This window comes from Archocentrus centrarchus, chromosome 9 (assembly GCF_007364275.1).
Source record: "Archocentrus centrarchus isolate MPI-CPG fArcCen1 chromosome 9, fArcCen1, whole genome shotgun sequence".
NCBI lineage: Eukaryota > Metazoa > Chordata > Actinopteri > Cichliformes > Cichlidae > Archocentrus > Archocentrus centrarchus.
Window position 1 is genome coordinate 24,263,188 of NC_044354.1, and position 24,005 is coordinate 24,287,192.

At 44.3% G+C, this 24,005-nt stretch overlaps 1 protein-coding gene across 8 annotated transcripts in view; it reads left to right on the top strand.

Annotated features, from left to right (window-relative positions):
• fbrsl1 (fibrosin-like 1) overlaps window positions 1-22,133 on the top strand; it is a 270,174-nt gene extending 248,041 nt beyond the window's left edge. For 2 of the 8 annotated variants that reach the window (XM_030737147.1, XM_030737149.1), the window contains 13 exons: window positions 5,713-6,124; window positions 6,854-7,113; window positions 9,054-9,304; window positions 13,015-13,065; window positions 13,261-13,356; window positions 14,471-14,542; window positions 14,704-14,733; window positions 15,034-15,105; window positions 15,798-15,930; window positions 16,629-16,712; window positions 17,944-18,027; window positions 18,859-19,123; window positions 19,686-22,133. In XM_030737147.1, the coding sequence (XP_030593007.1) occupies window positions 5,713-6,124; window positions 6,854-7,113; window positions 9,054-9,304; window positions 13,015-13,065; window positions 13,261-13,356; window positions 14,471-14,542; window positions 14,704-14,733; window positions 15,034-15,105; window positions 15,798-15,930; window positions 16,629-16,712; window positions 17,944-18,027; window positions 18,859-19,123; window positions 19,686-20,982 (3,107 nt within the window). In that variant the 3' untranslated portion in view covers window positions 20,983-22,133. Of the gene's footprint in view, window positions 1-5,712; window positions 6,125-6,853; window positions 7,114-8,683; window positions 8,845-9,053; window positions 9,305-13,014; window positions 13,066-13,260; window positions 13,357-14,470; window positions 14,543-14,703; window positions 14,734-15,033; window positions 15,106-15,797; window positions 15,931-16,628; window positions 16,713-17,943; window positions 18,028-18,858; window positions 19,124-19,685 lie in introns of all 8 variants that reach the window. The other 6 variants (XM_030737152.1, XM_030737155.1, XM_030737148.1 and 3 more) reach the window with 5 other exon arrangements.
• The last annotated feature ends 1,872 nt before the right edge of the window (window positions 22,134-24,005 follow it).

Genomic DNA, 24,005 nt, shown 5'->3' on the forward strand with positions numbered 1-24,005 from the left:
CTGCTGCACACTCGCTCCCTCCATTTCTGCGTGGACTTGAAGCTTCCTGGCAAAAGCTCCTTGTCTTTGTGTCGCCTACATTCTTTCTTGTTCTCTCTTTCATTCCTACCTCCTTTCCCTCCATTCTCTGCGGATTATGAGCCAGCTGGTAGGCTAATAGAGGATGCTTTCCTGCGGGGCACCAAAGTGATACTGTTCAGGCAGTATGGAAGCTTAAGTAAAGCTGACACGCTGCTCAAGAACTACAGCCCACACTGAGCTCCACAGAAGCCTGTGGAGAGATTCTGAAAAGGTCTTTAAGGTATGGGAGACACAGGGAGGCTGCCACTGTCCTCCCACCGCTGAGCTGTGATGTGGGAAGCAGGAGTTAAGTCCTTTATTAGAAGTGGCAGCCGTTGTCTCCAGTCACCTCGATAATTGCAGCAGCACGTCCACTGCTATAATCAATTGAGACAGCTGCCGCTGCGGCGTTCAAGTCCATCAGGCAGGCGTGTCATGCTAATTAATGAAATGATAAGGCTAGTGCTTTCAGCATTGCGCAAATAACTCCTGAAGGCTCCCCTTCTTTTCAACACAAAATCTAGCCTTAAAGTTCAAATTACTCCTCCCTTTCTCTGCATGTTGGCTGCCTGTCTACTGTGGCCTTAAGGGAAAAGGGGTTACAGGGGTTGGGGATGGGTCAGTGACAGTGAAAGGGGTCACATTCCAGGCTGGCAGGGTGGGCCGTGTCAGAGGAGCCATTAGACTTGAGTTTTTCTATTGAAAGTTCCAAGATGTCTACCCTTTTATTTAGGAGAGCCCAGTGGCACTGACCTTAGGTGACCCAGCAGTGTTCATAAGAAGCTGAGACTGATGGCTTTCCCAAAACACATGAGCTCTGCTAGACACATCTTAGCAGGGGGATGGGTCCTGACAGAAAAGGAAGTACGAGCGTGGAGACGTCCTGCTTTTCAGCAACACATTATAGCCAGGGGTTAATGACAGTTTAACATTGCTTTTGGAGCTCCAGTGGAGCATGCATGATATAAAAGGCTTTAGACAGTCAACATCTCAACCTCTGTTGTTTCCTTACTCTCTCTTTTCTTTCCAATTTAGAGATGTACTTGTTTGCCTCCCATCCATAACAATGGAATATCCGCCATAAGGGATGACTGGCATATGTGTCCTGCACCATATGGCTTGAGATTGAATTGGGATCTGATATGCACAAGAAAAACTGATTCAGCTCTCAGTTTGAGCTGCCAGCTCTCAGAAATGAACATTAGGTTGTCGATTTATGCCGGTGCTTTGACTGTAAACGTGTTACAGCTTAACACCCATCCCCATTCTGGTGTCATTCACTCCTTTGTCAGCTGCAGCAAAGAGACAGAGAGAAATAATTGAAACGTGTCAGCTGTCCCCACTTTTTAGCTATCTTGGCCAGCTTCCCCCCACCCCCCCACCCCCCATTTACATCTCCGAGAGATTTGCAAAAATGCCGCCTTGGCTCCCCTTGTTACCAGTTTGGAGATGCTTGAGGCAGATTAAATAGTGTGAGGCAAAGCAAGCCGTTGCAAATTTCTCCTATGATTTTATTATTAGCACAATGATTCAACACTGCTCAGCCCTTCTGTTCCTCTCGTACAAAATCATTTTGTTGAAATCACCCCGCCTGTTTCCTATGACTGAATACCTCACGGCAACGAAGTGTTGATTGGCAAGACTGCGGTTTCCTGCCTTCTGCCAGTATCTGTTATAGCCATCTTCCACAGTCACTCACTCATGAGCTAAGCCTTGGCTCTGTGCAGATTGCTTGTCTAGAGAGGTACAAAAACCAAATCATTGTGAGCTCAACCGTCAAGAGCAGCAGAATATCCTGTCAGCCAAAGCCAGCAGGAGACGGATCAAGGCAGTATGCATTCTCACATACTGTCTGCAACCTCCAACGTCTTTCAGCGGATATGCTGCTTTATTTAAATATCTGTCTGTTCATGTCCTTATTTTATCAGTGCCCTGACTGTTTATGCTTTGGCAAAGCCATGAAGGGAGTGAACCGCAGTGTTTGCCTAGTAAATGAGAACACCCAGTGGCCCTAAGCCCCCGACATCCCCTTATCATAGGAATACTTTGCATATTCTCGTATCTAATCTGAAAGGGCTTTTTGCATACAGGTTCTGTTTCCCTGGCTGTTGCATATACTGGTATCAGTGTCAGCAGTGAGCAGGTAATTTATGTAACACACTCATTTGCATGCACGGCATTAGTTTGCTGAGGGTTTTAGTTGGAAAGCAAATGAGAATTTTCTCTAGAGCCCTTGTTTCATTCATGAGGTTGTGGGGGCCATTTGCAGGTAACCAGGTGTGTATTTAAAATAAAGTAGTTAAATAAGCTTCAAAGTGAATAATTTCAAAAGATGAGGAAGTGTGTGCAGGGCTTTTCTTCTGAGTTTCTGTATTTTGTTCTTAGCCTCAACGCACCTCAAAGGGAGATCTTGTTTGGGTTTTTTTGTTTGTTTGTTTGTTTGTTTGGGGGTTTTTTTGGATGATGACAACCAGCCCATCATAGTCCAGCTAAGGGCCAAGCAATTCCAGGCTGGTCTGAGCCATTCCAATCTGGGCCATCTGGCTGCGTAAAGGCCACAGAGGACCGTATCAGTGACAGCACTCCAGATGTTCCATAGGGACAAACAGGGTCACAAGTTAAGGGTATCGAAGGCGGGAACAGCTGTGTAGCGACACCGTGTTCACCTCAGATTCCCCGCTGGACACATCAGTTATTACCAACAAATCCCAGTGGCTTGTTGTCCGTCTGCTACCTTAATCTGTGTCCCTACTCTCCACCCCTTCCACTCCCCAATCCACATAATAGCAAACTGAGGCACGTGCACACGGGGCGAGGCCCAATTCCCTCGAGCAAGCAGGGCCACGAGAACAAGTATAAAAAGATCAATACTGGGATGAGATGTCATCTGGTGAGCAGACCTGCCAACACCCCCCTAGGGAATGCCCCCCCCAGTGCACTAACCCAGCTAAGGGGAGAGGGGTGCCACCCCACCACCACCACTGGGCTGCCCTCCAACCTGTCTGACTCACTCAGACCATCTGCTCAGGTTTGCAGGGCAGAGCTTCAGGACAGCACTTTTTTTTTTCTTTTTTTTTTTTTTGCACACTCGTGTGGCATTTGTTTCACATGACTGCCTGTGGCTTCACTACTGTTTTCCTCAGTATGTAATTTCAGGGAGTGTATTCCATGTCCTGTGGAAAAGAAGAACAACTTTTTTTTTGTTTTTGCAGTTTACTGAAATGCATGAAACTCAGCTGACAGTTCTGTGATGTGGTTTTGCAGTGAAGGGACCAAAAATATATATATATTAATAATTTTGTGACATATGACCGCAGGTTTTTTTAGACTCTGAGGCATTTTAACCACGTGTTGTTCATAATTGGATGACACAGTAGAGTGCCAAGTTATCAGCTAAGGCTGGAACGCTTACAAGCTACATTCACAAACTGTACGAGTGCACAGACGCACATTTCACTCACCAAAAACTAGAGTGCACACTTACACAAGAAGCCATATCATTTGTCTTAAAATTCTGTTTAAAAATTCTGCAACAGTACAAACGCAGCGAAGCGGTCCAGCTCTGTAACTCAAATTAGCAGAGACGATCAGATACAGCTCCCCGTGGCAGCACACCTGCCAGTCAAAGCAGCCACTCCTTGACTTTAAACCTTAGCAGTATCCAAATGTGTAAGTAGAAGAAAATCACACAGCGTAGAGTTTTTCTGAAGGAGTATGAATGTGTCAGAGTTATCATTGCAAGCTGTTTTACGCTCAAAATATCTGAAAGGCCTTTAAAAAAAGAGAGAGAGAGAGGAAAAAAGCCATGGGGTTATATCCTCGTTTGCGTTCTCCAACAAACTAGTCTGATTTCTTCACTTTGTTCTGCCCGTTGCATGTGTTTGCCAACAGTGAAAACTTCTGTGTGTTCATGTTTTGTTGTGTTCATTCATGTGCATGCATCTGTGTGTGTGTGTGTGTGTGTGTGTGTGTGTGTGTGTGTTTGCACATGTGGGTATGAGTTAGCTTTCAGAGGGATTTTAATGAGAGATGTGTTGGTCTGTGCCGATCTCTGCCTCCATTAGAGCCCATTAGAATCATCATTAAGATAACCCGGCGCTCGCTGTGGCCCTGGCTTAGAATGGGAAGCCCCCATCCCCCACCCCACGGTCGCAGTGAGACTGCCTTCAGTATCACTCGCCTTGCATTATGTCTGGGAAAACCGGTTGCCATGGCAACATCACCCAACAGCGACATTTTGACTGTGGATATTTGCTCCTTCTCTGTTTGTCTGTGCCTTCCTCTGCGTCTCTGCCTCGAGTATTCCTCTTTCTCTTTCCCTGTAAGGCCGAGAGTCTGACAGTTTAATCCCAGTCCCAGACCCCAATAAATCTGGAGGTCTATATAGGCCTGGACCCAGGAATTCATTTGAAAATTATGACACCTTAGCCAGCCCCAGTTCTCCTATAAATGCAAGGAGTAAAGGGAGGGGGAGCTCAACAAATAAAAAAAAATAAAATAAAAGCCCTGCCTTGCCTTTTTATTGGCCTTTTTATGGGTGTTAGGATCCTTGAAAGATTAAGCAGGCTGTTAATAGGGCCTGGATATTCCATTAGTGGGCTGCATGTTGAGTTCTCGCTGGTTTGACAGCAGCTCTCAGCTCTTCTCATTTTGTTACTGTTGAGTGTGCCCATGGATCTTTTTTAATTGAAGCACTAGCAAGTCTTTTGACCGAAATCCTGCTGCATCTGAGCAATAGATTAGAGCCGCCACGAGGGCACCACCAAAAGCTGTCTGTCTCTCTCTGTGCATTGTGTGCATTTAAAATGAATACCAGCAGTAGCGGCTTTGATTAGCTCAAAAACTCTAGTAGTAATTTTGCTGTTGCAGTTGTCACTCCACCATATCCTCAAAACTCAAAATCTTTGTGGCCCATTTTGCTTTGCATTTAACTCTCGGAGAAGTACAAAATCACCAACCGTCTTGTCTGTTTCATTAAGATTCATAAATGCTTTGAGATTCTTTGTACGTGAAAGGTGTCGCGATGCTGCATTTTCTCCCACTTTTATTTGCGTGCTACAACAGCATATAATTATGGTCATTAAATTGCGACAGTCTAAGTATGAAAAGTCGTTGTTCTGTGGAATGCTGATTATAAAAGCTTCTTGTCTGTTGAAAAGGCCCCTGATGAATGGTAAAAAATGAGTTCAGAGTGCTTTGCTGTGGTTTCCCATATCCCCTGAAAGAACAGGAAGGAAAGATAGAAAGATGGAGTGCCAGAGAGGCCAAGATAAGGGGCCACGATCTCTCCTCACAGCACAATTGAAACATAATTATTTCATGCCAGATTGTGTGCTCAGCAAAGCCCCGAATGGGGGCCGACATTTAACTTTAATTAGCTGTGATTTATTCATACTGACTGGATCGCGGAAAGAAATTGGATCATCTGATTATAGTCAAGCATGAAAATGACCTGATTAAACACTTAATGGAACCTAGGGAGAGGGAAACAAGAGGAACCTTGGGCAGAAGACACTGGGACAACATTAAAAAGGCAGAAAGGGAGCAATTGTTTAGCTCATTGTTTTATATATTAGGTGGTACTGTGTCAAACAAGGATGAAGTTTGACACATTTCTTAAATTTTGCTGTTTTTTTTTTTTTCTCCCCTCAGGTGTGCCAACGAATGAGAGTCCTGAGTCCAAGACTTGTAGCTCTGCCAAAGTCTCAGGTCTCCAGCGCAGCCAGGAGCAGAGCAACAGTGAGGTGCCCTTCGCGCCTCCCGTGCCCAGCCCCACCCCGGCTTCGGCACCTACGGGCTCCCCTGCCCCTGCTGCAGCGGCGGCACCCTCAGAGCCTCCTAGGTTACGGCTTTCCACCCCACCTCCTCTCAGTGTTAAAAAGGAGCAGCAACCTCCACCCCCTGTCCCTACACCTCCCCTACTGAGGGCACCACCCCATTCCCACCCTCCTCACCCACACTCACACCAGGAGCCCCGTGTTCTGTCCCGACAGCACCACGCACGGCCAGTAATTAGCAACCAGTTGCATCACCCGTTGCAGTACAACAGCCTCCACGAAATCAGGTATTTTGTTAAATGCACACACACATTTAAGTTGTTGGGGCATAGAAAATAGGCTAACAACTACATGTCTACCCACTAAGAATTAAGAGTAAAAACCTGCTAAAGAAGTCACACATTTCAGCTGTATTAGTGCCATGTATAAGACCACTAGAGAGCTGCTGACTAACAAAAAGGGAACAGAAATTCAGGACCCAGACAACTGTGTGACCTGATCACGATGTCATGTTGCAGACACCACCACTTTCCTCGTGTTTCCTGCCAGTCTGGTGAAGACAATATAATAACCTGCAAGAACTTCCAAATTAATATAATCTAGTCCAATAAACAATTCTATATTGTGCACAGTATTGACTGCTTTTATGTGGATATTGATTTTTCCTCCTCACAAACTTGCAATAACCAGCTGTCAGATTTACTGTTTTTCATTGGGCAACACTGCAGTGCACACAGCATGATTTCCCATTTCACCTCATCTTCTCAGATTGTGCCCTCACTTCTTTTTAATTCAATATAAGACCCATTATTAGAAAATCATTCTTATTTGGTCAAAGCAGCGTGTCACAGGAACAGCTGAACTTACAGTGAGCTTCCAGCAAAGAGAGACACTCTGAACACTTTCTAAAACAGAATAACACAATATGTGTAAATGTGTTTGCAGTATGTATTAGCATTGTAAATTATCAACATTCTGATTGTATTTTTTTTTCTTTGTACCCATTAAACCTTTAGCCACAGCAGCAGTCCGGTGGGCCTTCCCAAACAGCACTTGCCCCCATCCCCTCACCACCACCTCAGTGGGCTTCCATCCTCGGCCCCCGCCTTGCCTCTGTCCATAGCCAATCTCTCTACCTCGCACTATTCCTCCCTACGGAGCCCAGCCCATCGCCATTCGGCCATGTTTGCAACCCCAGCCACACTGCCGCCACCACCAACCTTACCAACCAACAGTTTAGTGGTGCCCGGGCACCCCGCCGGCACCCCCTACCCAGGTAAAGCTGCGCACCTTAAATGCAACACGGTAGCTTTAGTGGAGAGACAAAGTCCAAAGAAAAACAGCTTCAGAGGGACCAACACTAGCTTTCAGTACTGCTCAGTTTTTGATTTGAGTATTTATTTTTATACTACGTTTTCGTGGAATCAACAAAAGAACTGCAAACACTGTTATGGTAACTTTAAATTTTAACAGTGCATTTTACGTTTAGATAATTAGATTTAGCCACACAATTGTGTTCATGCTGCAGTTGTTAAAAAAAAAAAAGTATCTATAGTAATTTATTAAAAAAAAATGTTACATTCTTTTGAAACAAGTCAAGTGTTTATGCACCATTTGCTGATCTGGTAAGTGCTCATTCTTTACATTTTTTACTAAAAAGGCTGCTGAGTTATTCTTCAGTGCATTTATTCTTAAGAGAGGATATATGACTAAAAGTTTAGTTTGTCCAGATTCCAGTATTTTAAATAGAGTCCAACTGACATATCAGAGGGGTCGATATATTAGCTATTTGGTGATATATCAGTAAATTTCTAACGGCTGATAAATGAAAATTTAAAAAGTAAGGACAAGATGGTAGAAACACCATGTTATGAGTGTTGATTATTGCATAGTTTGTTCACCCGAGGCGCTCTACTTCCCTATTGGCAACTCTTGGAACGCCACAACAACCAGCTGATGTGAGCAGAGTCGGGCAGAGTCGTGTAAATGAGAAATCCACAAATTGTTGTGACAATAAAACAAGATTAAATGTATGTTAGTAAAGGACTCATAAATAATTACACATAATGAATGTCAGGGAAATCTGTTTATGTTTTGTCTCTTGTGGCTATCGGATTTTTAAATCACTAAATATCGGTGTCAGTATCGGTATCGGTTTTAAAAATCCTGTATTGGTCAGGCTCTAATTTTAAATCTGTTTCCCGGTGTGCCTTGGGGTAGTGTAATGACAAATTTGCATGAATCTTTAACGGACTGTATGCAGCATATGGGATATTAATGCTAATAACACAGGAGGCAGTAAGCACTTAGTGAGCTCATCAATAAACTGAATAAAGTACAAAGGGCCTCACATGAAAGTCACTGTTGGGCATTGCTGAATGGAAAGGAATATTAAATGGTAATAAATCTACTTTGGGTCCCTGGTCTAAGATGGTCTGCATTTATAGGAGCATAGATATTTTAAAACAGTCATAAGGTCAGTGTAAGAGGGCTTGGATGCATCACAGGTAAATGTCATTTAAGAATCAGGCAGCCACCACCGTCGGAGACAGCATGCTGAACGCAGCACTTTCTATGTGCTGAAAATTTGTGCATCTAGTCTGCATCTGGAAAAGCCAAAATTATGTTGCCTACCATGCAAACATGAGTCATTTGTAACGATATGTTCAAAGATTCTATCAAAACAGGCATTTCATGCTGCAGGATAAGAAAAGAAATGTCTCCAGACATGATGGTTGTCTCCAGAATAAGCAGTAAATATGCCAGTTGTGAAATGACTTTCTCATAGAGGGCAAGAGTGTGTGTGTTTTCTGCTGGGATGACTCTTGGTTCTCTCTTGTCTTTAGATACCAGCCTGTTGATATCATTCAACCAACCAATCATGTATTGCCAGCCTCATTCGGGGATTCTGATTGGCACATTGTCACAGGCAACTCTCTTACCACCACCAATGAGTCCCCACGTAGAAAACCCTCACAGCATGAGCTGGAGAAACAGAGAATGCCAGGTGACTATTTTCTTTTTTCTCTTCTACCCTTGTTGTGAAGACTGACTGGGCGCCCGTGCCTTTTTTTTTTTCTTGTGTCCCCCTTCCGTCCCCCACCTTTTTTTCTTTCTTTTTTTTTTCTTTTCTTTTGTTTGTTTCTTTTTTTTTTTTTTTTTTTTTTTTTTTTTTTTTTTTTTTTTTGGGTTTCCCCTCGCTCTCCTTTCTTGCAGAGCATGACCTCCTGAGGCAGGAGCTGAACAACCGTTTCCTGGTTCAGAGTTCAGAGCGGGGCCGGGGGCCGTCCGCCTCGCCGTTGGCCCCTGTGTCACTCCTGAGGGCCGAATTTCACCAACACCAGCACATGCACCAGCACCAACACACCCACCAGCACACCTTCACGCCCTTCCCCGCAAGTCTGCCCCCGGCCGCCATCCTCACCCCGCCCACCGCACCCCCCATGGTGCGTACCCAAGCCAGAAATGTGAGGATAAGTAAAATAAGCTCCCGTAACTTCCCACCAACTCACCTGTTACCCCTCCCAGTATCCTCTTCAATCAACTCCTCCCTTTTTTTCTTTACCCCCAAATTTACCAGTTATGTCCTATAGCTGTAGGAACCCCTCCCTTCAGAAAAATTTAACACTCTTAGTTTGAATTGGGTTTTTTTTTTCTACATTCTTCCTGTGGACCACAAGCTGGACGCATCACATCTACTGCGCTTTAATGAGGGCTGCCTCCTCCCATTACACAAACACACACAGTATCATGTTTACGTTATCAAGGTAACTGCTCCAAGTACATATATTTTCACTAACAGCAACTATATTTATATTTAATTCAATATATTGATGAGACAACATATTAAATGTTGAAACTCTTTTTTTTTTTTTTTTTTTTTTAATGGAGGTGATTGGGACCTGGAGAGCCTGTCTGAGGTTTTGACAGCAACCTGTTTCACTGAACTGCAGTTAATTTGATTATTTGCGAGATGTTTGGCCACCTGTTTTAAGCTTCTTCTTCTTCTTCTTTTTTTTTTTTTTTTAAGCCCCTGTCCCAACTGTTTGGAAATTTGTACTTTCAGTATTTGATATGTTGTCTTTTGCATAGTTTCAGTTTCAAAAACAGATTTTAAATAATACATTTTGATTTTATTTACATTTTACAAGGCATGCCAACATTATTGTAAACAGAACTGTACAATTACAGTATGATTTGATTTTTATAGAGGCCATTTTCTGACTTGTGCCATCTCTGCCAACTGGCAGATCACCAGATTTCATTTAAATTTTTTAAGCTTCGTCCTAACTTTCACCAGATTGACTGAAGGCAGGATTTTTAATAGTTTTCATATGGATGTGCTTTAGATGTTTAAATGTGCCTTTTCATAAAAAAAAAAACAAAAAACAAAGGCACCATCAAGCCGATCTGTGTGTGTTTGAATACATTCCTGCAGACTTTGTGTAAGGGGGGGGGGGGGGGGGGGGGGGGGCTTTTGCTCTCTCTCTGTGTGCAAAGCCCAATAGCAATCATACTTTCCAATGATAAGTTCAAAGCTTTTCTAGTGGGTCAGATGACTTCATTGTGGAGAAAGGGGAAATGACATCACTGCAAAACTGTTTTGATAACGTTTCTAATTGCTTCCGTGTTTTAAATGCCAACAAGTCTGGAGGGAAGAGGGAGGGGCGTTTAACACTGGCAGCTCTCAGATTTGTGCAGAGGAAAAAAAAAAGGTTATGACTATTCATCCATCATTTGAAATGCACAGCAATCTCTGTCAGTCGAATCAGACGGCTCCCCATTTGTAGCTTTTTGCCATTAGTCTAATAGATCTAATCCATCTTGTCATGACCTCTGATTAAGAGCCCGTGGTCCCATTAAGGCCCTACTCCAAGATTATCCCCATCCTGTACATTAGAAATCAAAGCTCTGGTATTTATGGCACAGTCAGATAAGCATAAAGGCCGTTTACATGATTCCTCAGCCAGCACACATGCTGTTATCTGCTTTGCTGTTCATTCCTTACATAGGAGGAATTATACGCTGCACAGTCCTCTCTTTGAAGATGAAAGAAGTGACCCTCCCCACCACCACCACCACCGCCATCTCTTTTTGTGTTGTTTCAGTGGGATTTTACACTGACATTAATGATACTGTTGTGTATTTTGTTGTTGTTGTTGCTTTTACTTAACTTATGCCTCCTCCCCCCCCCCTCCTACCCCTCAGTAGCAATATGGTTTTCTTCTCTTCAGTGCTTGCTTAGAGAAGCAGAGTAATGATGATGTTGTGGTTGTTTTTACTGTTTTGCCATGAAAAGCTAGACCAAGTGTTTCCCAGCTGTGCATCCTCTCTGTCTGTCTCTCTCTCTCACACACACACACACACACACACACACACACACACACACACACACACACACACACTTTTTTCCTCCTGCTCTCTAGATGCCCCATGTCATTTCAACTATGTAACAGCCCTTGGCTAATGGCTGTAATTAATGAAATTATGAAGCCTCTATATTTGTTTATTGTTCTACGCCCTCGAGCAGCTGGCTTGCCAAATGGCAGCAGTGAATGCCTGCCCCCTTGCTCCTGCCATGTCTTTGGACAAGAAATATTTTTAATTGTTTTAGGATGAAATATTAAGCGTTAATTAGCCAAAGCGGTTTACTATAAAACTGTGACAGCCTCCATAAATTTTAAGGCAAGAGTTTTTGGGGTTTTTTTCTTTCTTTCTTTCTTTCTTTCTTTTTTTTTAACAAGGCCATAAAGCCAAAATCCCTTCTCTAGTGACAGACATTAAACAGGCCGCGCCTTCAGAAACGCAGAGGAGCTGTTTAATGAGCTCGGAAGCTGGCTCAGCGTTTCCTCTCGACGGGCTGTCTTTGATTTGGGCCCATTATCGCCCACAAACAGGGCCGCCGACACCATCGCTGCCACTATTACCATTTTGCACGCAGATGCGAACGGACCTGCTTCACCAGACGGCCCCGTGTCCCAAACCCCGCGTCTGCGCCAGCTCTGCACCCGCTCCCACCCCTCCACCCCCACCCCTACCCCTCAGCCACCCGTGTTGCAGCACGCGTGCACACAGAAAATCTGATTCATACCCATTCATTTTCCCATTTCATTTAAACCCAAAAACATCTGTGCCTGCCAACAGAGCTTTGTGAAAACACTCGCAAAAAGTACCTGCAAATGGTTTGTGTATTTACGGAATAGGAATAAGTTACTGTCACTTGTAATTAGACGTTTTCAAAATAGAGAACCAGTATTGGCTTGCGAACAGACATACAAAGTCCTCATTCATGCTCCCTTCTCTCTCTCTCTCTCTCTCTCACCCTCCCTCCCTCCTCTCCATCTCAGCTTTCCGGCTACATTCTCGTGTGTGCTGGGCACGATCAGAAACATCTCTAAATGTAACCGCACTGTTTTTATACGGCAAATTCCAACTGAAATGATTCTGATAGGCATAAGATCTGCCACAGAAAAGGTTTCCTCACAAATTTTAAGGTGGTGTCGGCTGAAATCCCACCTCCTTAAGTCAGTCTCAACCGCGTAAGACAAACTGCTCACACAGCTTCATATTTTACCTCCATGGTTTTATTCACTGACCTGTTTTTTTTTTTTTTTCGTTTTCACTCAAACACTTTTGAAGTCCAGTTTCCTACCACTGAAAACATGTCACACGTCTTCTTGTACTTCCTTCCCATCTATGCCATTGGGACTTTCTGTAAAAAAGAATAAAAAATCTTAGCAGTCAAAAGCAATTAGATTCACATTTCTGCAGATTTTCCAGTGATTAGAAACAACTGGTCTGGCCTTAAAACTGTCTGATTCCTAAGCTGGGCCTCCACGCCCAATGTCTGTATGCTCAATTGAAAAATCATGCAGGCTGTCTTCATCTTGGCAGTGTGCTTAAGCGGTTGTATTGTTAGTGATTTAACTGCCTATCTGACCATGCTGTTTAAGTAAACCCATGACCAGTTCAAGCCAGCTGCTTTACCTCAGGGCTTATTATTCTGGACCAAACCCTGCGTATTACCAGTTACAGATGTTGCTCATGTGTTTTGCCTTTGTAATGTAAAAAAAAAAAATAATAATAATGAGACATTATTATCAAAGAAGGCTGTTGCATGAGGGGATCATTATGTGGACTTTTGTCTCCTAATTCTTTTCTTTCCTGTCCATTCCAGTTCGACAAATATGCCCCCAAACTGGACAATCCATTTATCAGACATTCAAACGTAAGTTTCTATTGTTAAACTAATTTAAATGTGTTAACAGTATTTGCATTTGGCAAATCAGATGTTTGACATATTTGAATGTTGCCGTGACAGCATTTACTGTGGCAGTGGCTTTGTGTGCGTGGAATATGCTTGAGTCCCGTATGTATCTCTGTATGATTTTTTGTTTTGTGTCGTTCCCCCACCCCCTCCCAGTTCTTCCCCTCCTACCCCCCAGCCATGCCAGGCATGCCCCCGCTGCTCCCTCACTCAGGACCCTTCAGCTCGCTGCAAGGAGCCTTCCAACCCAAGGTCAGAACCACATCCCTCAACCCACCATCTAGAAACAGGAGAATTTAAGGAAGCATGAGCACAAAAGGAATCACAAAGTGTGCATACTTTTAGGTGAAAAACGCACAAAGGGTAAACAAAAATTTTAAAATGCAAGTTGACTATAAGCCTTAGTCATTATAGGCCAAAAATAAGAGCGTGATGTCTGCCTGTCCAGGAGAGCAGAAGGGAGGAGATGCAGGGGATGTCGAGGGGCGGGAGGGTGTGAGTCTGGCAGATGCTCAGGGGCTATGACCTGAAGTAAGCCACCAATCAAAGCTGGCCTAAATCCGCTGGCCCTATTCCCAGAGGGCTCAGTGATGGAGGTTCCCTTTTGTGGAAGGCCCCTCCAGATGGTTCAAGGCGCAGTTTTATGCATCCAAAGCCCCTGCTAAGTATTCTTGGAGACGAGCTTGGGGGATAGAGCTTGGGAAGTATGTTTGTTTGCGGGGGCTGGCGACCCTGGTCACCCTGCAGAATCATCCTGTCATTAATGAGCAACAATACTGATCTAGGATCTCATGCTCCGAAGACTTCGAGATGACTCGAAGATGAAACGATTAGAGATGTGCTGCTCTGGCAGATCTCAGCACCTGAAGCAACACTGCAGTTTTAATCTGCATCAGCTATAGTAGTAGCAGCAGTAGTTGGGGATTAGCTGACCATAAAAGCAAATAAGGAAGTATAAAGGTTGGAGTGGATGCTAGAGGATCTTCCAGTAGTTTTTACATGCTTACATGGCATCTACATAAGAGCACTGACAGAAAGCATAAGGATAAGGTTTAAGGTTTAGTCCCATAAAAATAGAATGCATGTGAAGATATTTGTAAGGACATACTAGCAATAAAATGAAAACTAGGATTACAATAATCTTATTCATTATCTCAGGGGATATTTAAAAAAAGGTGAAAAAGTGCAATTAACAGCCCTCTACAGAGGACACTCTTGAGAATGCCTCAGACCCCCTTTGAGAATTACTATGAGGTCAAATTGTTTAGTATTGTTGTAGCAAGTTTAGTTTCTTTCTTCCCATATACAGATGTTCTAGATTAGGTTGATCACCATGCATCTCCTTGTCTTTGTCTTTCTCTGTCAGGCATCTAATCCTATCGATGTAGCAGCACGTCCTGGAGCAGTGCCTCACACGCTTCTACAGAAGGACCCGCGGGTAAGCATCAGGCCGATAGCATCCCAGCCAGTCTGCTCTGATTCCTTCTGATGACAGCCACACATATGCCGCACACATGTCCCATAGAGAAGCAGTTCTTTTTACATTTTCAGGATGTGTCTTTGTTGTTCGTAATAATGATTATCTGTTTATCCATACAGATAACAGATCCATTCAGGACATCTGTTAGGGTAAGTAGATGTCTTATCCTTTTTTTGTTAAATGCTTCATCTCTCTGGCCAGGCCACAAAGTCTAAAACCTCAAATTCTTTAACAATTCACAATCAAGCAAATGCAGGGTTTTTTGGCTGCATTTAAGTTTAGCTTTGAGGTCTGTATTGGGGTTAGATTTTCTTAATATGTTGCCTGGTTGCAAATTCTGAAGAGTTCCCACTTTGTAGTTTGGCCAGAAAAGCTCGATGCCAGAATCAATTTTTAGCTCCCCATATCAAAGCCAGCAGGCTAACCTCAGTTTCTCTCTAAATTTTTAGAAACCTGGCAAGTGGTGTGCAGTGCATGTCCAGATCGCATGGCAGATCTACCACCACCAGCAGAAAATGAAGGTGCGTGAGACAGATAGTGATGTTTTTAAGGAATCTTGCTCTAATGCAAAGCCAGATACACTATATTGGTTATGGAAAACAGCCTAAATAACTTACTTACTGAACACACTACATGCTAGAGTAGATCAAGCCAGAGTTGGATTTAAACTTAGAAAGATCACGTGATTGGAAAGAGGCAGGGGTTTAAAAAAAATAAAAGTCCAACAGAAGAAGGCTCCACTTTGAAAGTATACTGTTTTGTAAAGCATGGCTCTCTCCAACTCCACAAGAAAAGAGTTAGACCGTAAATGTAGCGCTCAGTATCGGAAGCAGCATGTGAACACAGAACAAAAATGCTTATATGGAAATACTCCTCTCACTGACAGAGGATAGTGTGGCCTTGCCATGGAGATCCTCTGCTAATACCACTGGCCCTGGGTGTCTCAGGGTTTTCTTGGGCCCAGAACCCCAGCTGCCAAGGATATTGTTTGCCTAATCAGCTTACAATTATACATATATATATATATTTATATAATACAGCTAATCAGAATTGAAAACATGGAGCCATTGTCAAAGTCTGTGTCCCTCTCTGATCTCTCATCCAGTGTAGCTGCAGATCACTCGTGCTCACTCTCTTGTTGGAAATGTTTCATATTGTTGCATACTGACCTCATTTTCTCTGCCTCCCTCTCCTTCCCTCTGCTTCTCTGTAGCAAATGCAGCTGGACCCACACAAACTTGACATGAATGGGAAGCTGGACCTGTTTAGTCGACCCCCAGCGCCAGGAGTCTTCCCAGGGTTCCCGTACCCTCATGATCTGGCACGACCCCTCTTCTCCTCCACAGGTTGGTCAAGACTCCCAGACCAAGACAAATCATCAAAAACACTCAAAGTTCAAGCCTCCCAAAGTCATTATTGCCTTTATGGAAATTAACAATTATAACTAAATGTCAGAAAAACAGTTTTTTATTATTTTCCCTCTCATGCAATATTCACATAATCATAGTGCTTTTGTAGCAAGTGTTTTGCCAGTAAAGGGGAGTCAGATATGTCTATGAATATGCATGCCTCTCAGTTAGGTAATTGACTGATTTGCCCTGTGTTGGAGGGCAACAGAGAAGAGAATGGCCTTTGACTGGTAATTATGCAGTGGTGTGTCAGAAGCACTCCTGTAATTGGTTCTATCATTAACAATTCATGAAATATGGGTGATGGTAACAGTGTTTTGTGAAAGAGGCCAGCTTGCTGTACATTCAAGAGCTGACCTCGCTAAGCTGCTACGGGCGCACGCACAAACAAATAACGGCTGCAGTAAAACCAGCTGATTTAGCCGGTGGCATTACTGCACCAACTCTTTATGCGTTTAGCTTAGGTTGTGTCAGAGTTTGTGATACGGTGGCAGACATATTTGTTTTAACCCCAGCAAAGGGTCTAGGGTTTGGGGTAAGATTGTGCTCCTCAAGGTAATAGTAGGGGAAAAGACGAGCAGATGATTTGGCTGGAAGTGGATTAAAATACCATTTCGTCCTCTCTGTTCTGATAGGCTCCGGACACCCTGCTCCGTCTCCATACGGACCCCCCTCCCATCCCAGTGGATTCCTGCCTCCTAGCCATTTGGCAGGTAAGTGTAAGTAAACCCCCATGTTTATAATTTTTTATACATTTATCTCCTCTTTCGATACATGAATCTCTCACTCATTCTTCCTTGCACTCATGTTTCAAATACATTAAAAGCCACCAGGGTGTAATCTGAACCAAGGACGTTTCTAGTTTTTGATCTCAGGTTCACTTCAAGGTTAATGTACAATCCGGTTAGCAACAGCCGGCTGCAGTACCGCCTCAGCAAACTCTTACTTTACCATAATGTTGAATGTAGCCATCCTGCAATCAGCCAGTGTAATTCATAATCCTGCCGAAAATAACTCCGGGGTCTGGGTTTATTAAAATGGAAGTAGTTTCCAGCCTCCAGACCGATTTGTCATCCCTCATTTGTTCGGACAGACTACACAGAGTGCAGCAGCATATATGACACTATTTTCTGTAAGCGTGCCAAGCTGATTTTGTCATACCTAGGAATAAGGGAATAATGAAGCAGTTTTCATGCTGCGTGACTCATTTGTGCATTCGGCTGTTTGCATTTTTATTTATTCTCCTCTATTCTGACTGAGACACTGTTTAAGTGTAAGTCCATTTTGTGCCTATGAAAACATGGTAAACTGAGGATGAAGATTTAGCCAGCAAATGGGAATTCATGTGTGAGGCAGAGGAGATTTCTCAATTGTTGTCTTTCCTAATATGCTAACAAGCTCCAGAATTAAAAATCCTTGAACCCTAATCGGTTGGCAAGTTCTGCATTTCCTGATGGATTATTTCTGACTTAAAGTGGGACTGCAAATTATTAGTTAATGAGTGCTGTTCACTGACTTCTCAGACTAAATATTTGTGTTGTCCCTGTAAATTTGGGAGGCTGTAGTCTGTGACTGTGGAGTCCATCAGATAGTGACTCACCAGTTAAATCGCTGTGCTGTCTAGCCTAATTGTCACAGCTCCTAATTCCCTTGTCCTACCACAAATCCATTTCCAGCTCAGCTCCAAGAACTCAAAACTAATTTCCCCACCAAGCAGTATTGTTCCAACAGCCCCAGCAGGGTCAGAGAAACTCCATTCCAGTTAGTGGCAGTGAATCCAGCATCCAGGCAACCTGGCTGCTGCAGGATTACCAGGCAGAGAGTTAGGGTCGCAGCACTAGAAAACCACGGCTCGCTTGTAAGAAAGAAGCCGAGTGGAATGGGTTGGTGTTGGGGTGAGCACTGTTAGCCAGCCCCCCCTTTTGCTAATCCCTGTTTGGCATTTTGCAGATCCTTTCAGTCGCTCCAGTTCCTTTGGCGGCCTCGGCAACCTTTCAAGCAGTGCCTTCGGAGGATTAGGCAACCCCTCGCTTGGTAAGCGTTGGCCCCCTCTCCACCGCCTCCCCCCCTTCAATCTGGCCCCTGTGGCCAGTAGCAGAACAGAGCAGGACAGCGTTAGACCACAGGGAGAGCCAGGAGGGGAGGAAAAAAAAAATCAAGACACTTAGCTCTAGTTTCTGTGTCAAAACAGCCCTAGCCCAGGGAGGCCCAACAAGGCAGCACAGCACACCACAGCAAACCTCCTCCCTGCCTCCACTTCATCTACCAACTATGTCCCTGACAGCCTGGCTTTAATCTGGCTGTGTTGCTGCCAACAGGCACTCTTAGGTCTGCTATTTGGTGGCAATTCATCTATTAATTATTTGACAAGTCCCTTCTGCACCACCATGGAGGGTTTTCTCTTTTCCCTTTGCATCTTTTCTCTGCGCCTTTCTCTCTTTCTCTTCATCCTTCCTATATTTGTGTGCCAAATCGGTCACCCTGTTGTGAAAGTGGATGTGATTGGAATAGACATGCCGTGGAATGCTAAGGTTTCCCTTGGCTTTTCACAGCCGTCATCTCCAGAGGGCAAGTGAGTCTCCCCTGTTCATCCGGTGCAGAAAAGGGAGGGAGGGGGAAAAGACCTTTAGTATAAAAGCAAATGAGTAGTTTTTTTTTTTTTTTTTTGCTCCACTTGGGATGTCGGGGAGTGGGGGCATTAACCTCTAACTCTTTCAAACAGCTTCAGTGCTTCAGTGAACCTCCAGAGACAAAGACAAAAGCAGCTTTTGTTGTTGAGTCTTTCTCATTTTATGTGTCCTCAAGAAGGTTTTGTGCCCAATTAACTTACAGCGGGTCCCACGCCTGTCTGCTTCTTTCCTTCAGGGTCTAACAGTGTGTTTGGCACCAAGGAGGGGCCAGGAGGACTGCCCACATTTGGCAGCCCACATCACGACACCTGGAACAGACTTCGACGGACCCCGCCGTCTTTCCCCACCCCACCACAGTGGCCCAAAACCGCAGATGCTGAGAGAAGCAGCTCGGCCAACAGCCATGAGAGAGAACGAGAGCGAGAACGGGAACGGGAACGGGAGAGGGAACGTGAGAAAAGAGACTCGTCAGTCGGCAAAGAGGAGAAAGATAAAGACAGGTGGGTCAAACTAACTTTTGTTTTTGTCTGCTTGTTGAGCCTTGTGTGTTTTGTGTGCTGCCCCAAATATGATCATCTAGGCCACAGAAACTGCGTTTATTTTCATACAGAAGTGTTTAAAATACAACTCCTAAAGTATGTCAACAATAATGACTACGATAAACTAGCATTATTATATGTACAAGCTGATCAAATTATATTCGAACAAAACAAAATCACTCAGATCCAAGAGAAAAAAATTCTAGTTAGCCACAAGTTGTATCCACGGAAACTGAAATAAATTGAACCACCAGCAAGCTTATAAAGGAGCCAACGACACAAAGCTTCAAGAGGAGCTATTTGTCAAAAATTAATTGGAAACATCTCTATGAATGGTATTCTAGCAGTATTGAGGGGGTTACTGACAAACTTAAACGGAAAACATCAGCAGAATGCAAGAGCACGGCAACTTGCAAGTTTTAAAAGAGGATTTTAAAGCAGATTTTATTGTGGAAAATTAATCAAACCCTAAGCAAACACAATCCACTGGCATAACCCAAACTCTTATGTTGTGCCATTACAGGGATTCTGTGGATCGCAACCGCCACTCCAATCGTTCATCTCCGGCCTCTGCACCGGTCAGCTACCAGATCAGCAACCTGATTCGCTCCAGCAGCCAGAACTCTAGTGATTCAGGCCGGCATCACAGCGGGAGCGCGGACAGGGTCCGTGAGGCAGAGAAGGAGCTATTGGAGCGGCACAGAGAGTCTTCCACACTGGCTGATGTGAAGGTGAAGGAGAGTCGCTCGCCGGGCAAGGAGATGCTAGAGAGGAGACCCTCAGAAGACTCCATCAAACTCACTCAGCGTTCTCCTTCTCCCTACTCTAAGACAGTGATCAATGAGCAGGGCATCAAGATGGCAGGTGGGCCTCTGCCTACACTCAAGGACAACGAGAGAAAGGAGCCCACAGAGCTCCTCCCCAAGGTGAAAAATGACATGAAGATTAAGGAGGAGAGGAAGGAGGAGCAGGAGGTCATGGTGGTTAGTTCGGAGCCGGCCCCCCAACCACCAGTCCAAGCTCTTCCTACTCCAGTCAGCCAGCCAGGAAACCCACACCACCACCACCCACCTTTGTCCCAGCAGCCTCCAATCCCTTCGCCCCGTGGCAGTGACATCTCAGCACCTGGCCTGCATGGTGTCCCCATGGCACATTCTCTGCCACTTTCCATGAGTGCCATGCCTCAGATGGGCAGTCTCAATGTGCTAGACCGGGCTCGTATGGCTCCCTTCATGGGAGTTAGCCCACTTGCAGGAAGAGAGCGCCTGCCGCACACAGCCTTTCCTTGGGATCCGCTTAGAGAGGCCTACCGCAGCTTGGATCTGCAGCGCCGCATGGACTTCCAGCTCAGGGCAGAGCCAGGACATCGTTTCCCCACCATGTATGAACAGGAGCGGGCCTACCGTGAAAGGGAGGCTCATGACTACTCCCACCATGAGCACCTGTTGGAGGTACGCAGGGAGCATGAGAGGATGCGACAGCAAGCGGAGGAGCGAGAGCGCCTCCACCTGAGGGAGGAACTGGACAGAGCACGGCTCCATCAGCTGCACCAGTCCCCTATGGAGGGGCATCTACCACACATGCCCCCCTTTATGCCCCACCTAGGCGGAATGCCCTACCCCAGACTCAGCCCCTCCACAGGACACAATGGCCCTCTGAACAGAACACCCCCTACTGCCGCACTTAGCGCACCCCCACCCCTTGTGCCAGCTGGCAGTGCCAGGCCGGCCTCGCCCCGGAGGACTACCCCCCTCACCACCACCCAGGACCCACGGGACTACTCCCCATCACGTAACCCCAAAGAGGTAGAGGCTCGGTAGCTTCTTGGAAAAAAAATGCAAAATGTCTTACAGGGCGCACTCACAAGGCCCACTCCTCTAATCTGAAATCTTGTTGTAAACAAAATGCACTGCTCTTCAGCAGAGAAGAGCGAAACTCCCTAAGGGAAAGGGTATGATTGTACAAATTAAAGGTGTGTAAGGCTAATTAAGCACATGCCATGATTTTATTTTTAGTGGACTGGAGGTTGAATAGTGTCGGTAAAGAGAACACAAATATGTGTATGTTTATTGCCGACTTAAATATTTGATAATTATTAATATATTAATCCAATACCTTTTTTCAACTTTGTGCAAAATAGAGGTCCTTAAATGAGTTTGTACATTTCCTATCCTTGTTCCATGTATAGATATCATTTCTATGAATTTTATGTATTTTGTGCATTAGTCACGCCTTTTACAATATTTATCCCAGTTGATTGTGAGACATATCCCTTATGACCCACTGTAAAGACTGGATTTTGGTTTCAGTAATTTAACCTCATGGTACCAGGATATCCTCAATGATGACAATGTACAATGCTACATTACCAACTCGTTTTGTTCATTTGTTTTGCCTTTGAGATATGCAGATAAATATATATTATAAGGTCTTTGTTCAGTCTCTGTAAAGAAAACAGATGTAAATAACTTGTTGCTATTCCTTCGCTGCAAGTTTACCATGTAAATTTATTAGGCTTTTTAACCATTTCTAGAAAAACAAAATTAAATGAAACACGGGGAAAAATCACCTGCCTGCTGAATATCACGGTAATAGACAAGCCTGGCCAACAGATGGGAATTTTGAAGGGAGGGTGTTGTAAGGAGGCCTAAACGGATCATCTGCAATCTATGCAAAGCAGCACACAGCACCCTAAAGAAGAAATCACCTGGAGGGAACAGACGATACTGGTGATACTGAGAGAAACCTGGATTAACACCTGTTTATATTTACAAATGAAATAATGATGAAATTATCAAAAGACTTCCAAGTCACAAACTGGACCAGCCCCAGACAGGAAAGAAGGACACTTTTTAGTGGGCGGCAAAAGGACTCTCTCTGTCAACCTTGTGGTGTTGTGCAGTTGTTTTTCTTAGAATCTTGTATACAAAACAAGTAGAGTTTTAGGCGTGCAAAAAAAAAAAAAAAAAAATGGAAATGAACATTCATGGTTTAAAACATATGGAATAAAGTTTGGACCTAATGTCAAATATTTCCTGCTCACTTTTCATTCTGGAGCTCGATGTCAGCGCTGACTGCCAGCAGTGAATTTGTCTGTGAGTGGTATGTGTATGTGCGGTTTCCCGGTAATGCTTGTGCCTTAGTTTTCAGCATTTAGAACATTTACTCATCTGATACCAGGCTATTACTTTGAAATCATAAAGGCAACTGACTTGGCAGGCAGAGTAGCCTAAATCGTCAGATCATTTGACCATAATCTGTCATACATGGGCTGCAGAGCTCTTCGTAGGGGATCGATGAGATCGGGCCAAGGCAATACAGGGTGGGACTAATAGAACATTGATTTTGTATGAAAGCAGGTTTTGAGTGTTTGTGTTGCAGGTAACCGGTATTGACTGGCAGCCCAGCGGCATATTGACCCGTGGTCTGGACTCATTAAGAGAAGCAATGCCTGGGAGGCAGGCTATCAGTTGGTGGAAAAGAGGCTCCCCTCTCTTCTCATATGCCTCCTCTCCTCATGCACACCACTCATCTCCTTTTCTAATGAGGCCGGAAGGCACTCTGGAGTGGGCCGCAGAGGGAGCCCTGAGTTGCCCTGTCCTGTTATTGACAAGACCTCGGCTGCGCCTGCTGCCTGACCAGAGACAGCCAATTCATCCTGATAATGCTCCGACTACTCATCTCCCTGCTGTGTGCTGTGAGGCCCACCAATCCCGTCCCATGGTATCAGCCCATAATGACAGCGTGGATCAAACCATGGCCAGGTCATTAGGGGATGTTATTGAAAATCAATAGTGCTCCTGTGTCTCACACACTCCAACAGGGTTTTTAAAGGGCTCCTTGAAAAGACTGTTTGCCAGAATGTGGTTGGCGTATTGGGAAGACTTAAATCACTATCGCTTTCAATTTAGTCTCATGGTAATTGAACCACATATTCTTCCTACGGGTAGCATCTGTCAGTGGCCAGCTTCACTTTAGCACTGTGTGCTTTTAGTCCTAATAATCTAGTCAACAGCAGGTACTTAACCCTTGTACTTCTTACCACATAGAGATTTTTTTTCCTGTAACTATTATTTACCAGGCAAGCTTTGGTTTAAGAAAACCACACACCTTAACAACCCCCCCCCCCCTTTCCCTCCCTCCCCCCAACTCAATCACTCTGTCCTGTGCTCTATCCATTTTACGGCTGAGTGTGGAACGGCCCTCCGGAGATGAAAAGCTCCATCAATTTCACTCATCGTCTGGCAAGGTCAATTTATTTCAGCACACAGTCCATCATCAGATGGGAATCAATTGACACATTGCCTGGCATATCCAACCCAAGGTGGATTATTACAGCGCTTGCAATTGTCAGTTCCTTACCAGACCTATTATTCATGTGTCCAGGGGGTTTTTTTTCTTGGGGGGGGGTTGTTTTTTGTTTTTCTTTCTTTCTTATTTTGTATATTTTTCTGCATTTACTTTATCATAATTTCCTATTTGATGGAACATTGTTACTTTGACAGGGCTTAATCTAAAAGCCTGTCACAAAAAAGGTGACTGATTTTTTTTTTTTTTACACATTTTTCTACTATAATCCCAATTAATAGGATATGGTGGTATCTGAGGTAAGACATTGTTTTATTGTTCCACTAATCCCCTTCATTTATCTGAGAAACCTGAATGCTGAGGGTTTGGGATTGAATTTTCATGGTCTCAAATACCTCCAAAAAGCGCTTGGCACAGTGCTCACCCCAGATTCCGAGAACAGTGGAACAGGCCTTAAGGGGCTTTTATAGAGCACAATGGCAGCTAATAACACAGTGCCAAGCTAATAAGATGGGCAGCTCTTCCCCCACTGATA